A 17571-nucleotide genomic window follows, 5' to 3' on the forward strand; every position below is an offset into this window, starting at 1 on the left:
GCGAGTTGTTGTACCTATATATTATTGTTTCAATGTTATCATAGTATGATAATAATATACAAATGTATGAAGTACCTGTTGGAAGGTGAAGGGAGTCCGGGTCCTGTGGGCGAGCTTAATTAACTCCCAAACGAATATTAAACGTTGGTAAATAGCCGTATTTGTTCAATATTACCGGTATCCTTCGTGGACACGTACGGACAAACGGTCCGCACGTCATTTTGTTTTATACGTAACATTGTTTTTATTGCCGCTTTCTTGATTTTCTCAGCGTGATTTATTTCAAATAAAGAATTGAAATTAAGGTTTATCGGGCGTATACGTTTTGTGTAACTATTAAATTTGGTTGAATTATTTATTAGGTTTCAGTCATTTATATTTTAATTAAGAGAGTCGTGGTATTTATCGATGGTTTAAGATTATTTGTTTTTGAAATTAAATTGTGTTAAATGTTTTAAAATTAACTGAAATTTGAAATTAAATAACGGAAGAGGTTTCTTATGCTTTTTATTTAAATTTTCTAATTCATTTTAGAAGATAGCATAGACCACCGTTGTAGCGATAAGGCTGCCTTATATATATTTCGTCTCTTTTTCTCTATATAAATCACAACATCGATTGTATGAGGTTCATACGCGTACAATGAAGTTTGTATATTATTCATTACAAATCTGATTAAAATATACAAGCATATGTTCTAACGTTTCTCAAGGTTGGTTTCCTTTTCTAACCTAAGTTTACCTAACAAATAATGGAATGCTGGATGAAATTTGCTTAGAAGTTGTCTTTTTGAGTTTCATGAAAGTTGATGAATGTAATTCATTCTTATGGATATGGACACTTGGTACGGAAGTAAAGCAGTGTTCTTGATGGACACTTGGTACGTAAGTAAAGTAGTGTTCTTGTTAATCAGCTACAAAACGTTATTTACTGGTTAAACAGAGACTGAAAAGAGTAACAGTACTTATCATTTCAATTATCATAATTGTATTTGCTAGCAAACGAAAAAAAACCGACTTCAATTACATCGACAATTAATACAATGTAAGTAGACGAAAAAAATTTACAAACGCACTAGTCGTCACTACGATTTTCGAGGGTTTCCCTCGCTTTATCTGGGATTCCATCATCAGATCCTGGTTCCCTTATCATGGTACCACCCTTGGAATATATCCTTTCCAACAAAAAAAAAAGTATTACCAAAATCGGTTCATAAACGACGAAGCTATCTCCGAACTGAGTAACTTAACTTTTTTGAAGTCTGTTAATAATTACAATTAAATAAACGGAAAAAATGTAAGTCATCAATAAGTAAAAATATAAATCATCATTAAACAAAAATGAAAAGCTATTTAATTATAAAACTGCTAATACGTAGTTTGGATAGATTTTCGAACAAAACTAATTTAGAACCGAACAAACTTTTTGTTTTTAAATGAATAGCCTGAAATTATAACGATCAATTCAAACAAAATCATACAGTTGTTATTTGTATAATATTTTGGGTTAATTTAATACAGTTCAAACAAATTTTTTAATGTAAAATTTGGTTTTTTTTTACAAACTTTAATGCGTATTTCATTCTCTGATCTCTGTGACCTCTGAAAAACAATCATTGGAAACTGAAGTTATGGCAACAACAACTGTCTAAACTAAGCTCAACGGCGTAGAAAAATGGTAAGTAAAAAAGGTTTCATATATATTGAATATAACAAACAAAAATCGCTGCAGATCAGCTTGGAACATTAATCTCTATCTTACCTTCTTCACAAAAGAAGCTCACTGCCAGAAGTGGGATGCTGAAACGCTAATTATCATAGTTGAATTACACTTGAGTGCAAGTCATAGCACTATAATAACTAGCCCATATTTTCAGACACGTAATAAAGACCCTTATTTTTAACCAACTTCCAAAAAAGGAGGTGGTTCTCAATAATTTAATCGAAAGCTGATGTTTATCATGTGGTCACATATAAATTTTATCGAGATCTGATAACTACTTTTTGAGTAATCTTTGATAACGCGTAGTTACTTAACTATTTTTTCGTCGATCTACGTTGTATTACTCTTTGATGTAATTGAAGTCGGTTTTTTTTTCGTTTGTCTGCAAACACAATTATTAAAAACACAACACACCACACCACTTTGACCAATTTAGAGAACCCTTTGATATTCTCAAAACATGTCAGAACTACTATTGCAAAGTTAGATGCATAGCAGTGACATCTTACTGTCTGCCGACTAACTTGCAGCTCACGTACAAAGTTTTGAATCTGATTGGAGACACTAGTGACATGTTAGACAAGTATGAAAATATCCCAGCACCTCAGACGACGAGTTACAATTCGCCTGCTGGGTTTTCTTATACTACGGAAGAAAAGACGAGAATTTTAAATTCGTATTAATTATGTTCAATAAATTTAAATCATTTTTTCGGGAAAATTCAAGTGAATTTTAATAAACTCTTATATTTTATAGTTAAATTGACTGCAGTGACACTGGTGTATAATTTAATTTTGTCATTAAAATTAAAATAAATTTTAATAGAGTGAACTGTGTTGTAATTCTTCATAAAATATATAATTTTACGATTAGATTTGTTACAAAGTGATATAAAAACAGATTTTTTGTTGCAATTAAATTCTATAGTATACTTTATTATTTGTATATAATATATTCGTATATCATTTACACATATAGTAAATGGTTAATGGTTATACGGTACATTACGGTATAATTGAATCGATCGCTCGAATAATAATAGAGCATATAATAATAATAAATAATACAAATTTACGTAGATAATAAAAAACGTAACAAAATCATTTGAGATTCAAATAAAATAATGTTATGTTAATTTAGGAGCTAGTTATAAGCTGTTTTGATTAATTCGTCCAAATTTTATTATTCTTTAAACTAGCTATGCGCGCGACTTCGTCCGCGTGTAATTAAAAAAGTTATTGTTCAGTTCGCAGAGTTACAAAATAAATCAATTTCTAAAATAAAAGTAGCCTAAGTTACTTCTTATTACATCAGCTATCTGCTGGTAAAAGTCCCGTCAAAATCTGATCAGCCGTTTCAGAAATTAGTCGGAACAAACAGACAGACAGAAAAACAAAAATTGTAAAAATTGTTATTTTGGTATATGTACCGTGTGTATAATACATCCATATGCATTTAGTAAAAAGTGTTTATGATAATATTACAAACAGGCACTCTAATTTTATTTATTTATATAGATAACATTCCTCATTCATGACGAACACGCCGTATCCCCTACGTTTATTATGTGAAAAACATGCATCACTCATATGGGGGCACGATTTTTATGAGTCATCGATATAATTTATGGACTTAATTATAACTCCCTCATTTAATTAGATTAACTCTACTAACTAACTTTAGACTTTTTTCTTAGAATACATAAATAATTTTTATAATTTAACCTTCTTCTGTAAATCCTATATTATTTTTTTAAGAGGCCACACAAAAATACAAGTACACAATTACAAAGCGAAGAGGAAAAAAACGTAGGAATTGAAAACGTAATAACAAACGACAAAAGAACACACACACACATTAACGTATAATTACATAGATGTATATCAAGTTATATGGACCCGAGCGACATCTCGGAACTTGTTTTAGTCAAATATTTTAATTGTTAAATCAAATTTTTTTTTTAAATAATACTAGATCGGCAAACAAGCGTACGGCTCACCTGATCGTAAGCCATTACCGTAGCTTATAGACGTCTGCAACACCAGAGGCATCGAAAGCGCGTTGCCGATCCAATCCCCTATCCCCCCTCCTCTCCCAGAAGCTCTAGTCACCTTACTCACGAACAGGAACACACAACTGTTTGAAAACAGTATTATTTCGCTGTGGTCTTCTGTTGGTCGACCCCAGTTGAGCCGCTCCATATTTTGAGCAGAAATTTCCTGCTGTGTCCTACCTCAGTTAATATTTTTGGGTTGCCTGGAATAAACGGCTAGTTAGATATGGCTGCTAATACGAAACAATATTATACTAAACTAAAGTTTTGTTTCATAATGTATTTGTAGTGTATACTAAAAAATATACAAATAAATTAATTAATCTCATAGCGCATTTATTTTTGTATTCTACCTTACTTTACAAGTAAGGTTTTAGGCTGTGATACTACAGACCACAGAGAGGTTCACAGGATAGGAGCGGTAAACATACAGTACGCTCTGGCATGTTGAGGCTGCAGTATAGCAGAGAGATTAAATACCAGCAACTAATATGAGACTACTACAAAGTAGTTGTAATATTAATTGACTCTTACAGTTTATAACAGAACAAATTATTTAGTTGGAACTGTCTGATTATAACTAATTTTGTACGTTTAAGATATTATTTTATTTAGATAATTAAAATTAAAATTATAAATACTAATAACAAATAAAAACATATTTCATAATTAAAAGTTACTCAGTAATTTGAACTGGGTTAAAAAATACATGGCATACTGAAACGAAATAACGGAATACCATTAATATTAACTTTGTTCAATAAAATATGTTGTTTGTTCGTTATAACACTAACTTCAAGAGATGTCGTGTTTAATATAGTCACAGTAATTGTATATGCTTGCAAACGAAAAAAAAACCGACTTTAAGTGTAGTCGAAAAATAATAAATTAATTATTATAGACAACTCAATAATTGTGTTTGCTTGGAAACGAAAAAAAACCGATTTCAATTACATCGACAAGTAATACAACGTAACTAGACGAAAAAAATTAACAAACGCACTAGTCGTCAAGGGTTTCCCTCGATTTCTCTGGAATTCTATCGTCAGATCCGGGTTTCCTTATCATGGTAGCACACTTGAAATAGCTCCTTTCCAACAAAAAAAAATCAAAATCGGTTTATAAACGAAGAAGTTATCCCCGAACATACCTTTTAAAAAAAAGTAAAATATATACAGTCGAATTGAGTAACCTCCTCCTTTTTTGAAGTCGGTTAAACAGTACTCATAAGGCACCTATCGATAAAATTTAAATGACAAGCACGAGCTATCGATTACAAATCGTCAAAATTAACAAAATAGGCATACTCGATAAAAATATATGTGGTAACGCATTTAAAAATACAGTCATATTGAGAACCTCCTTCTTTTTTTGAAGTCGGTTAAATAAAGATTTCTCCTTATTAAAGTAGATACTCAAAAAATGAAGTGATTATATTTTACCGAATTGGTTAGTATTAATAGTGACTTCGTTCAATGGATATGTTGACTCCTATTATACTTCATTTAATTTATGCCTACTATCTGTAAATATTTAGTTCTTAAGTTGTGAATTGTAAATATGTATAATATTTTGTATAAATAAATTACATTTAAGATGTGTTACATTTATAAATGTATCTTAAAAACATTAAAAAAAATATATGCTTAATATTATTTTATTCACGGAATATTTTAACTTTTGTTATTCAACAGAATAAATTTGAAATTATGAAACCTATATTTATCTATAATTATTCTGTTGACACTAAAGTCACAAGAGTCATGACCGAAAGATAAATAAAAAGTAAAATGAATTAAAACAATCATATTAGTGCGTTATATAACGCACAATGGACATTATTTTTCATGAAATAGGACAAATGATTCATTTTAGTAAAATAATTCCATCTCACAGTTTTGTTCAAGTAGGAGTTCATGTAAGAATTTGAAATTTTAAAGTGTTATTTCGAATATTATATATTTATTGATTAGCCCGTTGCCGCACTTATCTGGGCTAAGGGGTTGGGCAGTCGCTTTCTGCTCCAGTGGGTTCAATACTCCCCAGTCTGAGTGTAATATTTATGTATTATGTAAATTTACATTTATTTATCCAAAACTCAGGCATTAAATTCCTACACTAGGAACAGACGCGTATCTACTCTACTCTAGGATATATCTATCTAAACACAGGCCAAGTCAATCGCAAACGGCTTAGTAGCTTCTATGTGTTTCGATTTATTGTATTTGTTAATACGGTTATAAATTAACCGATCGCACTCTTCGGGCAAGTATGTGTACATCTGCGCATGCGTACGCGTCGTTTAGACTTTTAAATATAGACCGTCGCGAGAAATTTGCCGACCCATTTTATATTCGTTCACAACCAACGACATATTTTAACCTCAAAATTAATATAATTTCACAATACTTTATATCTAATTTTTGTACACATCAAATTTTCAATTAGCTTGTGTTATGAAGTGAAATTTCAATAATCTTTTTACATGAGTGAATGTGGACTAAGTGTTAAAAATAATAAATCTACCATGAACAGTGCAGTGGTAATTATATTATTGCTGTGGAAACAGGGTAAATTATTTCCATTTTAATGAAATTCCAATCAATTGTCGTAATGAAGGCTTTCAGAATTCCTCGAATTATGTTTGTTTGCAGTAATAATAGGTACATTAAAAGTGTGAAGTACTTTAAATTATGACTATGCTATAAAATCAAATATATATTTCATATGAACGAAAAATATCCAATAAAATGTTAATTATTATGTAGATAATTGCTTGTTTTGTATATAAAAATAACCTAGGCAAATTTTCAACTATAAACATCGCGTATTCCACTCACGTTTTACTACACATAAAAGCGGCGAGTTACGGAAAAATATAAATGAAAACGGGAACGTTTTAAACATAAAAGTTTGCAATTTGTTGAATATAGGAAACAAATGAAAAACTTAGATGGAGATCGCTCAATGATTTTTTTAATAATAATGAATAATTGTTCGTAATAAAGTCATAATTTTACAACATATTTATTTCAACGTAAATAAGATTTTTGACTTCATGATCTACGGGTGTATTCTCGGTTATCTACTTAACAACTTAACAACAAAATATAATAACGACGGCGTAAGAGAAGTTATTATGATAATAGTTACGCCTTCCGCATAATTTCCCCGTTGGACTGCAGGGATAAAAACTAGCTATGTGTCATTTTCAATCTCCAACTATCTACGTACCAAGTTTCTTCTCAATTAGGTCAGAAGTTGGAAGACTAACAAACATTTATTCATTCTCACAAACTTTTGCATTTATTATATTAGTAGAGCAGGATAACGTATTCATAATAAGAATATTTTTAACTGAGGTAGGGCACAGCAGGAATTTCCTGCTCAAAATATGGAGCAGCCCGACTGGGGTAGTACCTCGACCTTACAGAAGATCACAGCTAAATAATACTGTTTTCAAGCAGTATTGTGTTCCTGTTGGTGAGTAAGGTGACCAGAGCTCCTGGGGGGATTGGGGATTGGGTCGGCAACGCGCTTGCGATGCTTCTGGTGTTGCAGGTGTCTATAAGCTACGGTAATCGCTTACCATCAGGTGAGCCGTATGCTTGTTTGCCGACCTAGTGACATAAAAAAAAAATATGGTATTCGCAAACGCGTTAATTTATTATTATGATAATTAACATTGCATTGTTTGTAAGTAAAGTTACCGGCCGGCATTTTATAACCAAATCTGCAGTACGAAGTTCCTCATTATTGCAAAAATAATTATTATATAATTAATATGATTTTATTGGTACGAAGTTCCTTACGGCAGGCTGGGCGACCGAACTGAAAAAAATGTGATACTAAAACCGTAAGAAAAATATATAACGGAAGTGACGTAATATCAGTCACACGACTGTATAACATGACGTTTGTAAAACTAAAATATTACTAGTAAACCTTAAATTTTTTATGTAATTTAATACTGTCGACAGTGCTGTGTGGCTACGGCACTAAAGAATTTAGCCACCCCCTCTCTTCCCGTGGGTGTCGTAAGAGGCGACTAAGGGATAACAAGGTTCCACAACCACCTTGGAACTTAAGAAGCCGACCGATGGCGGGATAACCATCCAACTGCTGGCTTTGAAATACACAGGCCGAAGACGGGCAGTAGCGTCTTCGGTGCGACAAAGCCAGTACTGCGGTCACCAACCCGCCTGCCCAGCGTGGTGACTATGGGCAAAACACATGAGTTCACGTTATTTTTGGCGTAAACTTGTGGAGGCCTATGTTCAGCAGTGGACTGTATAGGCTGTAATGATGATGATGATGAATACTGTCGACAAAAATAAATAAAGACATATGTTTTTTTATTTCACTTAATAGTTTGAATTATTATTATTATTATTATTTTGTTTGATTTATTTTATTTTACGGTATTTGTATTTTTTTAAAATACTAAATTTCCTAAATACTTTTATATACTTCATTAAAAACCAATCAAAAAAATAAAAAAAAAATCAAGTACTAGATATATATAAAATTCAATTTTTTTTTTCAAATTGTGTTGCTTCTATACTATATGAAGGAATTTCGTTCCTACCTGGTGTCCCATGACATCACCTAATTTTTTTAATATAGAATCGTAATTACTTTGCTGAACTAAAAGCAGTATTATTTATTTATAAATCATTTACTATATTTTGTAAAATTCTCGTCAAAATTTCAAGCCGCTTAAAAAAGAAGAGATTAATTTGAAAACCATAATTTTGGGATCCCAACTAGAAAGTATTTGGTTTTACATAGCTTTTTATTAAGGAGTATAAGCTATAAAACATCCTTCAAGAGTTGTGAGTTTTTTTTTAAATGTTGATCAATCGGACAAGAATCAAAACTAACACGGATGATACGATTTTTTAAAAATAATCCAAGTATTATGTACAGATATTTTGCATGCTCGTACGTGATAACTTGCGTATATATTTTTATGTTCCATTTAATTGGTAAAATATTGCATAAATCGTAGCCGGATAAGATTTATCTGAGGTAGGGTACAGGAAATTTCCTGCTCAAATATGGAGCAGCCCGACTGAGGAAGTACCTCGACCTTATAGAAGATCACAGCTAAATAATACTGCTTTCAAGTACTGTTGTGTTCCTGTTGGTGAGTTAGGTGACTAGAGCTTTTTGGGGAAACGGAGGATAGGGTCGGCAACGCGCTTGCAATGCTTCTGGTGCTGCAGACGTCTATAAGCTGCGGTAATCGCTTATCATCAGGTGAGCCGTAAGCTTGTTTGCCGACCGAGATATATATATAAAAAAAAAATTCCAAGAATGTAATCAGAATTTCTCCCATTGCAAAGTAATCCGTACTTTATGAGCAATGAATATGCATCAATCTTCTTACTACCATTAAAAGCAGTACAGAGTTAAATATTAGTAGATACAAATAAATAAAATTGAAGAGTATTTTTATATTACGAAAACAATTTTTTACACATCACGTAAATGTTTAGATGATAAAAGAATAAAATTTTCGAATTTCTAGCTTTCTTTGTTTAAGCTAAACTTCGAATTAGCCACACTGACTTTTTTTAATGTGCGAATAATTCGCACTAAAGAAGTATAATAATTATCACTTTACAAAATTACAAAAAAGTATTTATGCGTGAGTTGATTTGAAATTGAACAAAAAATTTACCAACCGTCAATCACGGTGACGTTGTTTCAAAATTAAGCCGTCATAATAATTATATGTAATTTAAATTATTACTTAACTTACAAAATCAAAAGCAATAAATAATATTTTTTTTAATTGTTGATGTCGGTAAAGCAAGCAATTATCTATAAAATGATATATAATGTATGTGGAGTAATTGCGAGGTTTTTTCTAAAAAGGGAGGCAAACATCTTAAACCTTAGCGTTTTAATATATATGATAATAATTTGAGAAACAAATCTATAATTACGTGATAATGATATTTAACGAACATCAAACAATAGCTAACCATGTTGTCCATGCATTCCAGCTGTGGTAGAAAGCATTCGTATCCTTGACCTTCGAGTGCCAGGCCATGCTGCCGAGGGAGGTCAGGCTTTGCTGGGATGTCAATTTGACCTGGAAGGAGACGACCTCTACTCCGTCAAGTGGTATAAAGATGGCAGGGAGTTTTATCGATATGTGCCTTCAAGCAGCGAACAAACGAGCTACTTTCAAATGCCAGGAGTTTTTGTTGATGTCAGTATAAAATCTATTATCGTACTTTGACAAGCTGTACAAGTTTGACCAGCCATATGTTTAAGACAGGCCTTACCTTTCTTCTGTTTAGAAGGTATTTTTATTAAATTCAAAATGATTGACAATTTTTCTAAAAAGAGTAATTGCGAAGCTTCTTTCTTATTCTTCTCTGCAATATACATTCTGCAATCTACATTCCGAATATTCTGCAATATACATTATGGTAGCTAACCATTAAACGTGTATAAAATTTTGATTTAAAAGTGCTTTTGTAGCTTACTAAAATAAAAATATTTTCGGTTCTGATTTTGATTTACGCCCCAGTTCGAAAGGGCATATTTAAAAATATTCATTAAAATTTCGTATAAGGCTTATATTTATCAAAACGTTTTCCTTAACTGCTAAAAACGGGACGAAGTTTAAGTTTTTGTTCTTTGAAACTCAGCAGTATTTGCTCGGATTTAAAACCGCGATCTTCAAATATTGATTCAAGAGTCCCAACCACTAGACTGTCTTTGCTTTTAGTAACAATATTTTCATTAAAAGTTACTATTAAAATATTCTTGAAATAAAATTCTATTTAAGGTATTTACTGTCCAATGGTCTATTAAATTCAACAACTTACCTTTTATTATGCTTATAATAGAAAGAACAAGATTTGTTTAGATATAGAACTGAGGTAGGGCACAGCAGGAATTTTCTGCTCAAAATATGGAGCTGCCCGACTGGCGTAGTACCTCGACCTTACAGAAGATCACAGCTTAATAATACTGCTTTCAAGCAGTATTGTGTTTCTGTTGGTGAGTAAAGTAACCAGAGCTCCTGGGGGGGAATGGGGATTTGGTCGGCAACGCGCTTGCGATGCTTCTGGTGTTGCAGGCGTCTATAAGCTACGGTAATCTCTTACCATCAGGTGAGCCGTACGCTTGTTTGCCGACCTAGTGATATAAAAAAAAATACTTGATACGATTAATACGTTGAAGTTACGTCGAATTTACATCCTTGTTAAATAAAATCAGATATAACCTGATTCTCAAAGTGGCTATAGAGGAAATTAACCCTGCAATGGTCGTAAATCATGTCGTAATCCACCCATAAAAAATCGATAATTTAAAAACAATACATCTGAATCCAAGGGGCAATACATCCCTGATGACGAAATATCTTAGGTTGAATGGGAGTCTCAACGACGTCGTCGCTTGATACGATCAAAACATATTGAATAAAAAATGACGTAAAGTTACTGTATAGTATTTGTGCCTCTATGAACAGACAGACCAAAGTATAAATTAAAAAAAAATGTATGCACAGTGAATAAAAACTATGATAGTGTTTGCAGACGTGGGTTTAAGTAACATGTATGTATAGAGGATGAAAACATTTGCTCATAAAGGAGTTTGAAAAACATATGAACAAAGTAATCTAACAGTCAAGATTAAGGTTAGAGTATATATGGGGGATCCTTGGAAAGCATTGTTGACTATCCTGCTCAAAAAAAATTAGAAGTTATTACCAGCATTATTCATTTTGTGATTGCAATTAGATCCAATGGGCAATTATTAGGTTAATTATAGATTTTTATGTTTATGTTGATTGTTTGTAAAAAATAAGTTGCGGTAAGGTTTTGTTGATGATATTTAGTTAATAAAGATGCAGTGCTGATGTTTTTATACAATTCATAAAAATTTTATATTTGTTTCTCTTTAATTTGAAAATGGATTACATATGTAATCCTCGCGACCACTGGCGTAACTTTTTGGTGCGCGACCTATGCAGGGTTAAACTAAAAAAAGCACGTTGCACGCTCCTATCATGCATTATAGCGGTAATCTCATACCCGTCCTTTAAAAAAAAACTTAGCGTGACTAAGTCCCTACAGAACATGACGTGCATTTAAAATTAGTCTAGTTAACTGTTCTTAAAGTTTTCCTACTTGAAATCACACTCCAAATATAATTTTATAATATATAGCCTTAAATAAATATATATTTTAGTACAAAAAGCAATAATAAAGCAATAAGCTACTTATATTAAAGAGATTTATTTCGCAAATTGCCTTTGACCAGTCAATCTCATTATATTAAAGCTATTTAAATGATATGAGTCAATTGTTTAATGCGACTTAACCAGAAACAGTATAAAATGTCAAAGCGATGATATAAAATACAGAAATAATTTGGTCCTTCGCTCTATGACGTATTTATTACAAAAAAAGTCAATATGACTAGACAAAACAATACTTATGGACGACGTGAACGTTTTTATAGACTATGGTTATAAAGAGGTTGATGATTAAATATTCTGATCGTACGCTGAAACTCAGACATTATTGTTCACCGCAGTTTTTTGTTTTATTTTTATAAAACGCCTATAAACGCTTCACACTCAACGGCCTATTACTAGTATTTAACTCCTGTATCGGGTGTCCAGAACAAATGTACGTTGAAAAACATGACTGTGCATGTGTGCATGTGCACAAACGCGATCTCTACAGAAAAATCTAGTATGGCCCATTCAAATGTTTAGAAACTAAATAATGATTAAAAAAATCCAATGATCGAACCCGCAACTGTCAGAGAAACAGCTGTGACCCGGTGTCATGACAGCTGAGCTTAAGCGTCGTCGAAGAAATTGTAGTGTAGAGAGTAGAGTCTGAAGGGCAAAATACATGTTAGGCGTTAATTGAGCTTATTAGCAATCCAAATATTATGTTGTTAGCTATACAGATAACGTATTATTAGCTATTCAAATATTATTAGGCTAAGGAGTTAATACATTTAAGATATAATGTGTTTGGATTCGCTAATCTTTATCATTATTCCGACTATATAAATTATTTTAACGTTAAAAAGCTGTTGATTGAACATTATTTAAAATGGAGTGATATATGTAATGCCACGACTTTCAGAAGTAGGAGGAAATCATAACAGTAATGTGGGTTTGAGCGTAAAACTTATTATGTAAACCACCCACTTGTTATGGCAATAAATTTTGTTTTTTAATTTTACATTATAAAATATTTTTCTTTTGTCTTTCGGCGACAAGCGAGCGTGGAACTAAGCACAATATTTAAAAATATTATTAAATATATAAGTTAAATCAGCTCGTTCAAAAATGATAGTAACAGCATAGTTATGTCACTTATACATTCTCTGAACATTTTATATCCAAGATACGCTTAGCCTAGTTGCTATTTGAAACAATTTGTTTCCTGAGGAACTGTCATAATGCTACAGTTGCGCTATAAACTATAACGTTACCACGTTTCTAGAAAATTTTAGCTCATGACACGTTCACGAAGACAAAATGAGAGAAAGAGTGAGACTAAGTATCACGCGAGAATCAAGTATGTACTCGTATTTACTTAGTTTGAAAATTATAAAAATGGTAATCGATTAGATCAAGTTATTTAATGTACTTGTTCATCTATGTAGGTGTATTTCGTGGCAAGCTTTATCTAATATATAAAATTCTCGTGTCGCGGTGTTTGTAGTTAAACGTCTCCGAAACGGATTGACCGATTCTCATGAAATTTTGTGTGCATATTGGGTAGGTCTGAGAATCGAACAAAATCTATTTTTCATCCCCCCTAAATGTTAAGGGTGTTAATGTTAAGTCCACCCCTATTTTTTTTAAATATATTTTGATAATTTATTTTATTATGATTTAGCATCAAAACAACGTTTGCTGGGTCAAAAATATCATATAAATTGTGGAAAAATATTGGATTTAGAACGATGTCATATAGCTAAATATGTATTTTTATCTAAACTAAACGAGAATATAAAATTTCAGCACAAACGGTTAAAGGTATGCTTCAAAATTAAGTTGCAAGATTCCACCCTAACAAACAAACATACTTACATATATTGCAAAAAATTAAAAGGTTTTAAATAAAATAGTACAACTCAAATTGAATGCGATATTTATACTTTTCTTCATATTATTATTTTTTAATAAAATATATAAAAATCGCGACCTATTTGTATTTTTTGAACTGAATATCAACCAATTTGGTTTTAGTTGGTATAATTATAACCATTTCAAATATTGATAAAAGGTGAAGTCTACGAAGAAGCTTTTATTCAAATCACATTCACGAGGACCCTAAAAAGTTTTAATATAAATCACTTGATTAATATAGTTATCTCAATTTGAATTTGAAACTAAATTAAAATAAGTTATAATTTATTCTAACTAACTTTGTCCGCAGATTTGTGTATTCTTTATGAGGTAACTAATATAGACAAATAAATTTATTTTTGCAGGTCGAAAAAACTTCAACACGTTTTTTTTCTAAAACAATTACTAATTTTTTAATATACTTGAAGAGCTATTAGCAATCACATTTACGATTAGCGTAAGTTTTTATAGGTAGCATTCGTATGCGAGATAAAAAACGAAAATGACAAAAGTAAATTAAAATTAAAAATACAGTTCACATTTAGTATTCATCTAAGAGTTTATTATCGTAAATAATAAATATTCTATGGAAATAAATACGCGCTACCATTATTATGCTGTTTTTAATATACATCCAAATGTAAAACTGTCTTTCATGTCGTCCGTCCGAATGGCTCGTGACATGACAGACAGATTTATATATTTTGTGTCGTGATAGGTAGACACCTCAATATATTCACAGAATATGCAATACAATGGCCGGGTTTTGGGGTAGTTTATTTATAAACTGTTGAGGATATGTACTTTACGATCAGTGACTGTTATTGCAAAACTTTTATAACTGAAAATAATGAGCCAACTTCACTTTTACTTGAAGATATCCAGGTCATCCAGCTCGGTTGTTACTCTTGAACACCTAACGAGGGATTCAAGCGGCGTTTACCGTTGCGAAGTCTCCGGCGAAGCGCCTTACTTCATGACTGTTGCTGATGAAAAAATTATTGATATACAACGTAAGTTTGTTTTTGTTCATCAAAAAGATTATTTTGACTGGGTTTGTTTTTTTTATTTTATTTAAATATCTAGGTTGAGATGTTATTTTGATGTTGGCAAGCGAGCGTTAATATTGTATGATAATACGAGACTGCAATGAATCATGTCCAAGGAACCTTGCTGTGGAAATGGAGCTATTAGATTAACCATCGAAAATCACATTATAGCCTCCCTTTCTCCATGACCAAAGCAAATGATAGCGTACACAAACATCAGCCAAATTTATAGTGACGGCATATACACAATAAACATAAATATACAAATAAAATAAACTTTATTAAATTGTTCAACATACGAACATGTATAATTAATAAACAGCCAAGCTTTTTTTGGAGTTTTCTTAGTTTAATTAAAATTTAAAAAATGTATTCATTAAGATCATATATCTTAAGATCATTATCCTATTGTACTGCATATGTAACTATCGTCAAACTGTTTTTAATATGAATTATGTACTTGTGGTGTACAATAAAGTCTAAATAGATAACATAAAGAAAAACTGTGTGAGGGATCTATGGACCCCCGGTCGGAACGAAGTTATTTTCGCTTATTGGTAGACGTTTGCTGTGATGTCATAATTTATATTGTAAAAGTAGCTACCCGCGACTTCGTCTGCGTGAAATTAAAAACAAAATATTGTTTAGTTCGCAGAGTTACAAAATAAATAAATTTCTAAAATAAAAGTAGCGTAAGTTATTCCTTGTTACATCCGCTATCTGCCAGTAAAAGTCCCGTCGAAATCGGTCTAGCCGTTTTAGAGATTAGCTGGAACAAACCGACAAAATTGTTGTGTTAAATGTTATTTTATGTTAAGGAAAATTTAGAAACTGTATAAATTTATTTATTTTTTTTATTTTAGAAATAAACATTAATTATTATTTATTATAAAAATAAACAAAACTTAAGATATATTTTACCATCATTTTCAATAAAAGTAATAATTGCTGTCATGATTCAGCCTGTTACATCCCACTGCTGAGCATAAGCCTCTTTCTCCATATAGGAGAACGATTGGAGATTCCACTGCTAAGCTCGTTGGCGGGTAATTGGGATAACTGGTTTGTGGTACCTAAAATATGACACCCAAGTTTGAAATCTAATTTTATACCATAGCAAGAAGTGTCAAGAAAAAGTCTTGTCTCTCTTTTTTATCTCGCTCCCATCAGTGCGTGTACCACGCGATAAGGAACTTCGCTTCAAAATATTACTAAAGTGAAAAAAAAAACGATATTAAGGTTTTCTTTGCTTTTTTTTCAGTTTTGCCAAACAATATGCCGCGAATGATAGGACTTAAAAATGAAATGAAAGTTGGAGATTTACTCGATATAAACTGCACATCAACAAGAGCTCGTCCAAAGTCACAAATTAAATGGTTAATCAATGACTTACCAGCCCCAAATAATATGTTACGAGGACCATGGGACAAAACGTCAAAAGAGCGCTCTGATGCTCAGGACACAACGTTAGGACTAAGTTTCGTAGTGCAACCGAACCACTTTCGGAAAGGAGAAATAAAACTTAAGGTTAGAGAGGAGTGTGAGGTCGTAGAGCGATTTTGACTTACTATCAGTGCATATGTTTGGTTCGAGGCTTTATACGTACGGCGGCGTCTTAAGGTAGAAATACGTAGTTCCTTTTTCAGTGTCGCGCACCAACTCGCCTGCCCAGCGTGGTGACTATGGGCAACACACATGAGCTCACGCCATTTTTGGCGTGAACTTGTGGAGGCCTATGTTCAGCAGTGGACTGCGATAGGCTGAAGTGATGATCGCACGCTGAACAAAATCGCTCTGTGAATAATTACTCTAAAGTAAATTAATATACTATAGAAGTAAAAAAAAAAAAACAATGTAGGTAGGCTTGTTTATGATGTTAAAAAATCACTTATATTTTGTCAGTGCCAAGTATCTCTCGCTCCACTTTATCAACAAGAAGTCGTTCATCATATATTGCAAGTAGAAGAACCTGCACGAACAGACAACACTTACAGTGTAATGGATAACTATGAAGAGAGCGTGATTCATGAAAATATTGACTTCTTGTCGACTGCCGAATCCCAAAAAGATGAAGATGTTCAAGGTATTTATTAGAATGATGATAAGTTCCAGTTAGCAGGAATTCTTTAAAAAGTTTAAAATGATTTTTAATATAAAAAGCGAGTAGTTGACAAAAGCATGATTTATTTCGAAAACAAATATAGGACATAAATTTTCTTTTGCGTAAAAATATAGATCACAGAGCAAAATACAAATAAATCAATCAGTAAATATATATAATACATAAAGTTAGATATAAGAAGTACTTTGACAAGTTGATAATCAACAGTTTTTTTTTTGTTTCAGAAAATAAATCAACGTCGAAAATCTCATCATGGGCAATACTACCATCCACATTTATTTTACTGTTATTGATCTAATGTCGACGAAAAATTCTATTTGCATTTTGTTCTTAATGTTAAGAAAAATAAAAAATGCTTTTTAAAGACAAAGGGATCATACCTATAAGAGTAATGGCTCTTGTACATTTGTGATATGCATTTTTTTTATATTTAATATTTTTATAAGTCTTTATAGTGATGTGAAAATTTTACGTTAAATGTATATTCTTGTTTTTATAT

The 17571-nt window shown here is 31.7% G+C and overlaps 1 protein-coding gene across 1 annotated transcript; it reads left to right on the top strand.

The window, feature by feature from the left end:
* The first annotated feature begins 6302 nt into the window (after window positions 1-6302).
* LOC123656038 lies at window positions 6303-17484 on the top strand. The gene is made up of 6 exons (XM_045591759.1): window positions 6303-6345; window positions 9790-9998; window positions 14779-14914; window positions 16212-16477; window positions 16853-17033; window positions 17297-17484. Exons 1-6 carry the CDS (start codon window positions 6303-6305, stop codon window positions 17368-17370), a joined length of 909 nt encoding a protein of 302 aa, XP_045447715.1. The 3' UTR covers window positions 17371-17484.
* The last annotated feature ends 87 nt before the right edge of the window (window positions 17485-17571 follow it).

Source organism: Melitaea cinxia, chromosome 8 (assembly GCF_905220565.1).
Source record: "Melitaea cinxia chromosome 8, ilMelCinx1.1, whole genome shotgun sequence".
In the NCBI taxonomy this organism is placed as follows: domain Eukaryota; kingdom Metazoa; phylum Arthropoda; class Insecta; order Lepidoptera; family Nymphalidae; genus Melitaea; species Melitaea cinxia.